General features: G+C 41.5%; 1 protein-coding gene across 3 annotated transcripts in view; it reads right to left on the bottom strand.

Annotated features, from left to right (window-relative positions):
• KRIT1 (KRIT1 ankyrin repeat containing) overlaps positions 1 to 13,722 on the bottom strand; it is a 53,314-nt gene that overhangs the window by 6,742 nt on the left and 32,850 nt on the right. For all 3 annotated transcript variants that reach the window (XM_005282400.5, XM_005282399.5, XM_065583074.1), the window contains 3 exons: positions 9,561 to 9,712; positions 8,250 to 8,416; positions 151 to 238 (listed from right to left, as the gene is read on the bottom strand). In XM_005282400.5, coding sequence (XP_005282457.1) covers positions 151 to 238; positions 8,250 to 8,416; positions 9,561 to 9,712 — 407 coding nt within the window. The remainder of the gene's footprint in view (positions 1 to 150; positions 239 to 8,249; positions 8,417 to 9,560; positions 9,713 to 13,722) is intronic.

Consider the following 13,722-nt stretch of genomic DNA (forward strand, 5'->3'; position numbering starts at 1 on the left):
AAGAAGAATGATTCACTATCAATTTTTAGCCTTCCTACATTTCTGGCTTTGTATATAACTATTGTTATAATGCAGAACAGTAATAGAAAAATAACTAAAGATTTTAAGACAGGATTTCCAGGACCTGGGGGATACTGTTAATGTTCTTACCTTGTATTCATGAAGTATCCTATTTGTCCAGTGAGGAGCCTTACTTTTTAGTTTGGTGATGGGTACTATGGATTTAAGATTTTCTTCACTAAAAAGAAAAGAGCCAAAATATTACCTAGTTTTCCATCACTGAGCAAAGTACTGGACACAAGGCAGTGTCTTCCAGCATGGCAATACTAATATCTTTAAGTATCAAATATTGGAACAGACTGTCAGCCCCAATTCAAGCTGCTCTATTGTCATCTCAGCAGCTGAAAAGCTTTCCTAAAGGGGCAGCCAAGGTTTCCCACTGACCAAGTGGAATCCTTAGCTTGTGTACAACCAGTGTAGTTGACGCTACACTGCCTGTTTCTAACTACCCTGCACTGTGGGTGGTGCAGGGGTGAGGGATTCTAGGAGTGGGATGGAGCGCATGATGCTCTGCCTGATCCTAGCCCAGTACAGTGGTTCACATTAGTAGCTCTAAATTGAGCTTTTTCCCTCCCCATTTTTCTCAGTTGCATCAAGTGTAAACTCAGCACAGCTGAGAATTTGGCCTGGTCTACACTATGAGTTTAATTCGAATTTAGCAGCGTTAAATCGAATTAACCCTGCACCCGTCCACACAACGAAGCCATTTATTTCGAAATAAAGGGCTCTTAAAATTGATTTCTGTACTCCTCCCCGACGAGTGGAGTAGCGCCAAAATCGATATTGTCATTTCGAATTAGGGTTAGTGTGGCCGCAATTCAATGGTATTGGCCTCCGGGAGCTATCCCACAGTGCACCATTGTGACCGCTCTGGACAGCAATCTGAACTCGGATGCACTGGCCAGGTAGACAGGAAAAGCCCCACGAACATTTGAATTTCATTTCCTGTTTGCCCAGCACAGGTGACCACAGGTGACCACAGAGAGCTCATCAGCACAGATAACCATGCAGGCCGATAATCGAAAAAGAGCACCAGCATGGACCGTACGGGAGGTACTGGATCTGATCGCTATATGGGGAGAGGATTCAGTGCTAGCAGAACTTTGTTCGAAAAGACGAAATGCCAAAACTTTTGAAAAAACCTCCAAGGGCATGATGGAGAGAGGCCACAATAGGGACTCAGAGCAGTGCCGCGTGAAAGTCAAGGAGCTCAGACAAGCCTATCAGAAAACAAAGGAGGCAAATGGTTGCTCCGGGTCAGAGCCGCAGACATGCCGCTTCTATGCTGAGCTGCATGCAATTCTAGCGGGGGCTGCCACCACTACCCCACCTCTGACCATGGATTCCGAGGCGGGGGTAATCTCATCAGCCACACCTGAGGATTCTGCGGACGGGGAAGAGGAGGAGGAGGAGGAGGAGGAGGAAGGGGACGAGCTTGCGGAGAGCACACAGCACTCCGTTCTCCCCAAGAGCCAGGATCTCAGCCTGACTGAAGTACCCTCCCAAGCCAGTACCCAAGACCATGACCCATGGAAGGGACCTCAGGTGAGTTTACCTTTTAAAATATAAAACATGGTTTAAAAGCAAGCGTTTTTTAATGATTAATTTGCCCATAGGACTTGGGATGCATTCGCGGCCAGTACAGGTACTGGAAAAGTCTGTTAACGTGTCTGGGGATGGAGCGGAAATCCTCCAGGGACATCTCCATGAAGCTCTCCTGGAGGTACTCCAAAAGCCTTTGCAGAAGGTTTCTGGGCAGTGCAGCCTTATTCCGTCTTCCATGGTAGGACACTTGACCACGCCATGCTAGTAGCAAGTAATCTGGTATCATTGCATGACAAAGCCTGGCAGTGAATGGTCCCGGTGTTTTCTGGCATTCAAGCAACATCTGTTCTTTATCTCGCTGTGTAATCCTCAGGAGAGTGATATCGCTCATGGGAACCTGGTTGAAATATGGGAATTTAATTAAGGGGACAGAGGTGGTCCTTCCTTCCTACTGAGCTGTTTGCCTGTGGCTGAAAAGAAATCCTTCCCTGTAGTAAGCCAAACGCGGCCGGGGGGGGGGAAAGGGGGGGAGAGGAGAGTTTGGCGCTAAGCTTTTCACGTGTGGCTAGCAGGGATCTTCCCTGATACCAGCCACATGGTAGGGGGAGGGATAAAGCGATCATCCCAGAGAATTGGATGCAGGGGAGGGTTAGTTTGTTTTCTGCTGCTGAAGGTTAACAGGAAAACTGCAGCACTCAGCGGGCTTTGCTTGGTATGTGGGAAAGGAGGACGCAGAAGCCGAAAGACAATGGCTTACCATGGCCGCATGCAAGCCGAATTCTGTTGCCCAGACCTGCGTCTGTGATCTCTGGCAGCAAAGCCACAGGCACTCAATATTAAGAGGCAAAATGCGACCTTGCACAGAAATCACATGTGCTATGTAATGTGAATAGTGTTGTTCACTATGAAAGAGTATAAGCATTGTTCTGTAAAATGTATCTTTTTAAAAAATTCTCTCCTTTTTTCCCTCCCTCCAGCAGCTGCAAATTTTTCAAGCCTCCCTCCTCCGTCCCGAAGGCTATCTCAGATAAGGCGTCGGAAAAAGAGGACGCGAGACGAGATGTTCGCGGAAATCATGGAATCCACCCGCAATGAAAGAGCTCATTTGAATGAGTGGAAGGACACGGTTTCAAAGTATAGGAAAGATGCCAGTGAATGTGAGGACAGAAGGGACCAACATGAGGACAGAAGGGACACTCGAGATGAGAGGTGGCGGCAGGAACATCAGAGGAGGCAGGATGCAACGCTGGGGCTGCTGTGTGAGCAAACAGACATGCTCCGGCATCTGGTGGAGCTTCAGAAACGGCAGCAGGATCACAGACTGGCGCTACAGCCCCTGTATAACCCCCCCCCTCTCCCCTCACCATGTTCCATAGCCTCCTCACCCAGACGTGTAAGAATGCGGGGAGGGGGGAAGGGGGAGGCTCCAGGCACCCTCCCACTCCACCCCAGTGGACAGCCCAAGCAAAAGGCTCTCATTATTTTAGCCTTTTTTTAGTGGCCTTTTCCTTCCCTCCGATCCTCCTCCCAAACCCCACCTGGGCTACCTTGTCAGTTCTCTCCCTCTTTTTATAATCAATTAATAAAGAATACCTGATTTTTAAACTATAGTGACTTTATTTCCTTTGAAAGCAAGCTGTGATCGAAGGGGGAGGGTGGGTTGCCTACGGAGAATGAGTCAATAAAGGGGGCGGGTTTTCATCGAGAAACAAACAGAACTTTCACACGGTAGCCTGGCCAGTAATGAAACTGGTTTTCAAAGCTTCTCTGATGCGCCGCGCTTCCTGGTGTGTTCTTCTAATCGCCCTGGCTGCGCGTAATCAGCAGCCAGGCGATTTGCCTCAGCCTCCCACCCCGCCATAAATGTCTCCCCCTTACTCTCAGAGATTGTGGGAGCACACAGCAAGCAGCAATAACAATGGGGATATTGGTTTGGCTGAGGTCTGAGCGAGTCAGTAAAGTGCGCCAGCGACCTTTTAAACAGCCAAATGCACATTCCACCACCATTCTGCACTTGCTCAGCCTGTAGTTGAATAGCTCCTGACTCCTGTCCAGGCTGCTTGTGTATGGCTTCATGAGCCATGGCATTAAGGGGTAGGCTGGGTCCCCAAGGATAACTATAGGCATTCAACATCCCCAATGGTTATTTTCTGGTCCGGGAAGTAAGTCCCTTGCTGCAGCCGTTTAAACAGAGTAGTGTTCCTGAAGATGCGAGCGTCATGAACCCTTCCTGGCCAGCCCACATTGATGTTGGTGAAATGTCCCCTGTGATCCACCAGTGCTTGCAGCACCATTGAAAAGTAACCCTTGCGGTTTATGTACTGGGTACCCTGGTGCTCCGGTGCCAAGATAGGGATATGGGTTCCATCTATCGCCCCACCACAGTTAGGGAATCCCATTGCAGCAAAGCCATCCACTATGACCTGCACATTTCCCAGAGTCACTACCTTTCATAGCAGCAGCTCAATGATTGCTTTGGCTACTTGCATGACCGCAGCCCCCACAGTAGATTTGCCCACTCCAAATTGATTCCCAACTGACCGGTAGCTGTCTGGCGTTGCAAGCTTCCATAGGGCTATTGCCACTCGCTTCTCAACTGTGAGGGCTGCTCTCATCCTGGTATTCTGGCGCTTCAGGTCAGGGGAAAGCAAGTCACAAAGTTCCATGAAAGTGCCCTTACGCATGCGAAAGTTTCGCAGCCACTGGGAATCATCCCACACCTGCAACACTATGCGGTCCCACCAGTCTGTGCTTGTTTCCCGGGCCCAGAATCGGCGTTCCACGGATAGAACCTGCCCCATCAACAACATGATCTCCAAAGCGTCAGGACCTGCGGTTTGAGAGAATTCTGTGTCCATGTCCATGTCCTCATCACTCTCGTCACCGTGCTGACGTTGCTGCCTCCTCCTTGCCTAGTTTTTCTGGTCCTGGTTCAGCATAAACTGCACGATAATGCGCGAGGTGTTTACAATGTTCATGACTGCTGTCTTGAGCTGAGCGGGCTCTATGCTTGCCGTGGTATGGCGTCTGCTGTGTTCACCCAGGAAAAAAGGCGTGAAACGGTTGGCTGCCGTTGCTTTCATGGAGGGAGGGGTGAGGCTGTACCCAGAACCACCTGTGACAATGTTTTTTGCCTCATCAGGCACTGGGATCTCAACCCAGAATTCCAATGGGTGGGGGAGAGTGCGGGAACTATGGGATAGCTATGGGATAACTACCCACAGTGCAACGCTCCGGAAATCGACGCTAGCCCGGTACATGGATGCACACTGCCGAACTAATGTGCTTAGTGTGGCCGCATACATTCGACAATCTGTTTCCAAAATTCGAATTCTGTAAAATTGGATTAATCCCGTAGTGTAGACATACCCTTTGTCTCATTAACTTCCAGTTGTTACAAATGACCTGAAATCAATGGTATAGGTGCAAAAATCCATTGGTACACATTTGTCACTTGGTTGACAAAAGAAAGCTCTTAATTTCTTTTTATGCACAATCAGTACAGGCAATATCATCAGTTTAGATGTAGTGTTCTTCTGTCCTGAAAAGTTTTTTCACCACCTGCAAATATTATGGTCTGAAAACAATGAAAAGAAAGCTTGGACAGTACAGGATACCCACATTTCAAAAACTGTTATCAAATCACCAATATTGAGGAAGGGAACATTATTAAAGTTACAGATTTGAAAGGACAGATCTTTTGCTAAATACATGCACTTGTTCTAAATCAAGTACAGCAAAACATAAAATATAAACAAAAATCATGTGTCTGTCTGTCTTGCAAGAATAAAAAGCGAACACAAAGTAAAGTGAAAATGAGTTTTCTCAAGATTCAGAAAAAATGTTCCCTGTTTCCCTCACACCCAAGAACATATGAATGGCCATACTGGGTCAGACCAATGGTCCACCTAGCAGAGTATCCTGTCTTCCAACAACGGCAAGGGCCAGATGCTTCAGAGGGAATGAACAGAACAGGGCAATTATTGAGTGATCAATACCCTGGCATCCAATCCCAACTTCTGGCAGTCAGAGGTTTAAGGACACCAAGAGCATGAGGTAGCATTCCTGACCATTTTGGCTAATAGCCATTGCTGGACATATCCTCCATGAACTCATCTAATTCTTTTTTTGAACACAGTTATACTTTTGGACTTTGTAATATCCCCTGGCAACGAATTCCACAGGTTGACTACGCGTTGTGTGAAGAAATACTTCCTTAGTTTATTTTAAATCTGCTGCCTATTAATTTCACTGCGTGACCACTGCTTCTTGTGTTATGTAAAGGGGTAAATAACACTTCCTTATTCACTTTCTCCATACCATTCATGATTTTATAGACCTCTATCATATCCCCCTTAGTTGGCTCTTTTCTAAGATGAACAGTCCCAGTTTTTTTAGTCTCTTCTCATATGGAAGCTGTTCCACACCACGATCATTTTTGTTGCCCCCTCTGTACATTTTTCAATTCTAATACATCTTTTTTGAGATGCAACCAAAACTGCATGCAATATTCAAGGTGTAGGTATACCATGGGTTTATATAATGGTGTTATGATATCTTCTGTTTTATTATCTATCCCTTAATAATGGTTCCTAACATTGTTAGCTTTTTTGACTGCCGCTGCACATTGAACAGATGTTTTCAGAGAACTATCCACAATGCCTCCAAGATGTCTTGCTTGAGTAGTAACAGCTAATTTAGACCCTATCATTTTGTATGTATAAATTGGGATTATGTTTTCCCATATGCATTACTTTTCATTTATTTAATTATTGCCATTTTGTTGCCCAGTCACCTAGTTTTCTGAGATCCTGTTGTAACTCTTCATAGTCAGCTTTACTAACTATCTTAAGTACATTTATATTGTTTGGAAACTTTGTCACCTCACTGTTTACTCCTTTTTCCAGATCATTTCTGAAAATGTTGAACAGCACTAGTCCCAGTACAGATCGTTGGGGACCCTGCTATTTACCTCTGACCACTATGAAAACTGACCTTTTATTCTTACTCTTTGGTTCTTATATTTTAACCAGTTACTGATCCATGAGCTGACCTTCCCTCTTCTCTGATAACAGCTGACTTTGCTTAAGTCATTGGTGAGGGTCCTTGTCAAAGGCTTTCTGAAAGTCCAAGTACACTATATCCATTGGTCCAAATGTTTGTTGACCCTCTCAAAGAATTCTAATAGATTGGCGAGGCATGATTTCCCTTTACAAAAGCCAGATAGATGAACATAATATGTTGGGTAAGAGTCTTTAAGTGTCTGATAATTCTATTCTTTACTATCATTTCAACCAATTTATCTGGTACTTAAGTTAGGCTTACTGGCCTGTAATTGCCAGGATTGCCTCTGGAGCCTAAAAAAAAAAAAATTGGTGTTACATTAGTTATTCACCAGCCAGTTGGTACAGAGGTTTATTTAAGCAACAGGTTACATACCAATTAGAAATTCTACAATTTCATATTTGAATTCCTTCAGAACTCTTGGGTGAATACCACCTGGTCCTGGTGAATTATTACTGTTTAATTGATCAATTTCTTCCAAAACCTCCTCTATTGACACCTCAATCTGGGACAGTTCCTCATATTTGTCACCTAAAAAGAATGGCTCAGATGTGGGAATTTCCCTCACATCCTCTACAATGAAGACTGAGGCAAAGAATTCATTTAACTTCTCCGTAACAGCTGTATATTTTCCTTGAGTGCTCCTGTAGCACCTTGATCGTCCAGTCGCCCCCCTGATTATTTAGCAGGCTTCCCGTTTCTGATGTACTTAAAAAAAAAAATTGCTGTTTTTTTGGTGTCTTTTGATAGTTGCTCTTCAAATTCCTTTTTGGCCTGCCTCATTATACTTTACACTTGACTTAGCAAGGAACAAACTCTGGCATCTTCATCAGTAGGATCTGCCTTCCGATTTTTAAAAGACATCTAAAACCTGTATTCAAACTTCTTTGCATAATCTGTATAGATAGCATACAGCAATGGGTTTCTTTTTTTGCATATTCTAAACAATTTTGTTCAAAAAGGTGGTATTCTTAGGTCTTAATCCTGTAAACTCTTATTCCTGTGTGGAACCCTTACACATGCAAGTAGTCTTATTCACTTCAGCAGCACTATTCACATGAATAAAGATTTGCAGGATCAGGCCCTCACCCCGTTGGTAATGTATACATCGGAAGCTCCATAGTAAATATGAATGGGAAATCAGTTTCTTGTATAATGGGTTATACAGTAGCTGCCTCATCACCCCACTAAAACCACAGCTCAAGGTTACAAGAATGTGATACTGTTTAGCACCAATTAATAAAATTGACTACAATTTTTGTTCTTTTAAATTATAACATACCCACTGAAAAACACTAAGTCCTCTAGCCCTTAAATTTTGCAAACTAGTCACATAGGATACACTTTTAGTCCCAGACACAGTGGATTTGATGCACAGCTCACATTATTGATATGGGAATTAAGTGGCTAGACCAATATGCACAGTTCTGAAGCTGTACTCCACATACTGGAGGTCAATGATAGTGTTTAATTTCTAGTTAATACAACACACCTGCAGTTTATTTGGAAATAGTTGAAACAGTTTATATTAAACATTTCATATTAAAAACAAAACAATCTCAGTTTAAATACTCACTCACTTTAGGAAACCTTGTTTGTGTTTCTTACTCTCATAATTTCCATAGACTATTTGTAGCAGCAGACTTGCCAGTGTGATCAGTTTGGCATCAGGTGAAGTATAGAAGCCTTTCAGCAAATTATATCTGGCTTCATCAAACAGGATAAGAATAGCCAGTGGATCCTCAATCTGTTTAAAAATATAAATTTTAAACATTTTGATTAAAATGTTTAAATGTAATTTTCCTTTTACAAACTAAGTATAACTTTTTACTGGAGACAAAGATATGATCTTGTTTAACTGAAATATGTATTTTATTTGGTCTAGAAGAAGAATAAATGCTATGATTCATAAATATTGATATGCAAGTATTTCCATTTTCTGAATTACACATTCATACTGATCTAACATACATAAATTACAACTGAATACCACACTACGCCAAATCAAAATCACATCAAACCCATAAAAGCCAAAAAACATTTTACACTGTTGACAAAAAAATCTATTTTCTCACTCTATACTATCTATTTATGACCAGTTTTTACCACCCTTACTCTTGCCAAGTAGTACCACCTTTCTCTGAGAGTAATCTCACAGATATCAATGAACTATTTGTAAGAAGAAAATTACTCAGAATGAGTAAGGGTACTAGAAAGAGGGCAGGACTGGAGGAAAATCTGATTGGCTTAACTAAGGTTCCAATCCATAAACAATATTGTCTGTTTTGTGATTAAGTTCAATTGCTTAGGAGTATACTCTGACAAGTCTTTATTCTATTGGAGGAATAGCATTGATGAGAAACTGCTGTTTATAGGAGCTCGCTTAGTACTATTTTATTATTATTGACAATACATTTGTTTGGAATGTAAGTGATTTTCTGCAATTTCAATAAATAACAGGAGAATAAACCTTAGAATTGTAAAAAGTCAGAGGCCTATTCTACCATTGTCCTGTCCCACAATTATTAACAGGAATTACAGGCTTGATCTAACTCCTATCAAAATCAACAGGACTCTTTCCTTAATCTTCAGTGGGAGTTGGATTAGGCCCTACATGCACACAGGCAGAAGAACAAATCACTTTAACTGACAGTTACTCTTAGACCCACTAATGTTTTCTAACAGGTTTAAATATGATCTAAAGTCATGGGTTCTGAACCTGTAGTCTGCAACTTCTTTCCCTTTCTTATTGGTCAGATGGGAAGGGGATTCCAAAATTTATTTAAGTTCTAAAACAGACTAATGGATTGACATTCTAATTAACATACTCCTGGCTGATAAAGGTTTCTGTTTCTGCACCTGTATTTGATATTAGCACTTCTAATGCAGACCTTTTTTTCAACCTCCAAAGCAAGTCTCACATCCCTCCTCAGGAAAAGCTGTGGGGTTTCCCTTTGAGGATCCAAGTTTGTCAGTTCAGTGAGTATTTCAGGCCAGTCACGAACATGCTGCAAAGGTTTATGATATGGCTTCAGCTGGAGGCCTGGAAAATAACAACTTTTCATTTAAAATAATAAACAGGGGAATCAAGCACATAGATGCTCAAATGAATGCTATACCAAAATGTAAGAACTGAGAATTCGCTTTTCTCAAACAAAGAACCGTTTTCTTTTTACCGTATATAAAAGGTCGCAAACATGGTGACAAATTTATCACAGCAGAGGCCACACCAATAATTCAGTAAATGCATGCTTGAATTATGGTCAGCTTCTCAAAAGTGAATTGAAATTCTTTAACAAAAAAAAAACAAAAAACAAAAAAAAGTAAAAGGTTGTGGTAAGGACTGCAGGATTGGGCCAATACACCACATCAAATAAAACATTTAAAATAATTTCCTCTTATTGCTTCTGAATCGGTTCCTTCTGCTAGTGCCTGTGGAATCACAGATGTCTAATTCAGGGTAAGGAACTACATTAACTACTAGGCTTTAATGATTGTATTAGCTAGTGATTGTAGCAGTTATTTTAGGAGAAATAAAAGTCCAGAACTCAAGTCTTGACAGGAAAATATATCTTCGGTTTGTTTTAGAAACATTTTTGCCATTTTATAGACTGTAATTGTTTCAGGATAGAGGCTGCGCCCTTTCTATGGTCTGTAAAGCATCATGATCCCAACATGCTGTAACCATGCAGTTTTTCCTGCTTCCCTACTCTTATTGAGGCTGACCTACAGATCTAGATCCTTGTGCTAACCAGCACACAGCCGCAGCTACATTCAGGCAACCCATCTGCCTATCCTTCTTTCCCTCATGATCTCCCTACTGCTTACCTGTCTTCTAGCTCCCCACTACTCAACTCTCCCTCACTTCTTTGACTTCTGCACAGCTACTGCCCACTTAAAATCTCACACTGCTGCAACTTCTGATTTGTCCTTCCCACATTCAAATCCCTCTACAATTAAAAACATCATAACCTGTCATAGTTTTCTTGTTAGATTTTCATTATCGAACGTAAGATGACTATTAGTTGCTTAAATAAGCAAGCAGAAACAAGCTGATTTCTCAAAGTATTTTCACAGAGCACCTTGGTTTAAATCTGTACTATACAGTTCATTACATGGAGTCTTCATTTTTTTTTTTTTTTTTTTGAAAATTCAAATACTTAGTCTAATTTGGAAAATTATGAATGTTTCATAGGATTATTTGTTGATAACAAAAACTTAACAAATCAGTAATATTTCCCTGTACAGCAAATAAAACATCTCAGTATTTTGGGCAAAATAAGATGGAACACACACTCGGAACACACACTAGAGCGGAGTGATTGTTTTTTTTTTTTTAATTTTTGGAAACTAGCTGTTCCACTTGGTCTAAACAAACAAGCAGTCACTGGGCCAGAGAGGAAGAGCGAAATGACTCTAGGTTGGTGATCAGCGGACTCATCTGGGAAATCCAAGTTCATATTCCTTCTCCAATTACTATTTAATTATTTATGCACAGTGGAACAGCTTCAACAGGAAAGACTGAGAGACCCATATTAGAATATCCCATAGCCCAGTGGCTAGGGGACTCTCCTATAGTGTAGGAGACCCAAGTTCAATTCCCTTCTCCACTTTAGGCAGAGGTGGGGAGGATCTGAACTCAGGTGTCTCACATCCCAGGTGAATGCCCTAATCATTGGGCTAAAGCTCATTATGGAGGCACTACTACCTCCTTTTCCTCTCCTATTTTGTGAATTTAACACTTTAATAATGCCCAGAAACACAATGTTTTGGGTTGAACTAAAGATTTTGCTCAACCCACAAGTGACTTTTTCAGTTTGCTGAAATGTTTTGAATTTTCATCCAAACTGCTACTTTCCCCACATTTTTTCAGAAATGCCAGAGAACCATAAAATCAGTTATTTGCCCTGCTCTAAAAGGGAGACAAGCATCAAGACATCACTCAGCCAGGCTCCTTTCATCTCAAGGACTGCAGCTCTGCGTTTGTATGTCTGCTGGTGGGCCCATATAGTTTTCTACTGGTTGTTCATAAAGGGAAGTTAAGAAACAGTGGTGAAACTGGGAGAAAATGGTCAGACAGAAAAACTAAAGAAAAGCATTATTTAAAACAATTTCAACTATAACACACACTCATCATATTTTAAATTCCAGATATAAAAAGAAGAAAGCAGCACTAAAGTATTGAATTCTTAATGCACAGCTTTTTTTCTTACACTACCACAAGCAGTGAATCTAACCCAATCTGAAGCAGTTGAAATCATAATGATAGTTTCTCACATTTAATTGGCATTACAAATGAGCCCCATAGCAACCTTGTCACAGTAATGCTGTTTACAACCTTTTCTGACAGGTAGGCGTAATAATGACTGACTACAGCTTATGCATGTTTCTACCTATCTTTTTGAAATCTGGTTGGAAAGAGATGGCATGAATGTTACTAAAGAAAAAGAATTACAAAGATATATACTGTACATATGACTTCAATCCAAGAGGAGTCTTAAATTGTATGAAAAAGCTAGCAATAGGAATAAGGATGCTTCCTGTGCTAAATATAGCTGAGAACTTGTATAATTTTTTTTTAAAAAGGTTAGTGCAACATTGACTACATGAATTTATTATACATATGAAATAAGTTGAGGTAATCAAATTTACCTTAGTACACATTTAAGCAGACTAAATAGTCATAAAAAGTATCTCATAATACATAACGCTAGAATCAGATAATAAAGTATGTACTAAGGACTGTCACAGGGTGAGGAAGCCCTTTAAAGGGGATGGGGCTCAGCTGCACTCTGTGCCAGCCTCAGCTCACCTTCCCAGTGATGGGAATAAAGTCCAGGGATCATATAATAGAAGACTGAAACTAAGTGCCAGTCCTGCTGGGATGCAAAGGGCAGCATGATTTCAGGTATCAAGACGGGCTCTCCTTAGCTCCCAAGCAGATATTCTAGGAGTGCAACTCTGCGGCAGCTTTCCTCCTTGCAGAAGGGAGCACACAGACTTGAATTAACACCCAGGCAGAGGACCTGAGAAGTGAGAGCTGCAGGAAATAATAGCTCCTACAAGAGTCCACGGGCCAGGGGAAAGGACATGATTTACATCTGGAAATTAAGTTAAGTTGTTTTATTTGAGAGAAATAAAAAATTTAGTGTCTGGAAAAAAAAAAGTATTGAAGTCCTGTGGCAGTTGAGAGTTCTTTTGATGCACGGTGAGATGGCCCACTGGCTTACAGGGCTAAACTAGAATGCTTTAAAAATTACAAACTCTTTATGATCTCAAATAATTAACGCAACATATGCATAGATAACATAAGTCCAGTCCTTTAATTATTACTCTCATGAATAATTCCACTGAAGTTGAATAAGTTGCATATATGAGTATGGCTCATTTATGTGAGCAAGGTTTGAAGGATTTGGCCCTATATTTGCAGGCAAAGATTTTAAGAGTGGATGCCTAAAACCAGGCTGCAAAGTCCATACTTAAGCACCTTAATAAGTGACATGATTGTCAAAAGCGCAAGGCATCCAGCAGCTCCCACAGAAGTCCTGTGTTATAATAATAATATAATATATTCCTATCTCATAGAGCTGGAAGGGACCTTGAAAGGTCATTGAGTCCAGCCCCCTGCCTTCACTAGCAGGACCAAGTACTCATTTTTGCCCCAGACCCTTAAGTGGCCCCCTCAAGGATTGAACTCACAACCCTGGGTTTAGCAGGCCAATGCTCAAACCACTGAACTATCCCTGTCTCTTCAGGCATCTATATCTAGTTCTCTTTGTGGAGGGTGGCCAGGCAGACTACTGCAGCAGCTCCACTGATCTCAATGGTTTAAAGTTCTAGAAGGCATTCAAGATGATTTTCTCACAGATGGTATTATAGAACTGTAAGATATTTCATGGTGCACAATCTTTTCCCTTCTTTCCAATGAGAACCACTATTTTAAAAAACATACATGACAGGCACCAAATCTAAGCTACTGAAAAAAGTGTGTTTTTAAAGAAATTTTGTTCTAGGTGTTAAAAAAAACCCAGCAAACCCCAAAAACTCAACCCT

Source organism: Chrysemys picta, chromosome 2, assembly GCF_011386835.1.
Source record: "Chrysemys picta bellii isolate R12L10 chromosome 2, ASM1138683v2, whole genome shotgun sequence".
NCBI classification, from domain to species: Eukaryota; Metazoa; Chordata; order Testudines; family Emydidae; genus Chrysemys; species Chrysemys picta.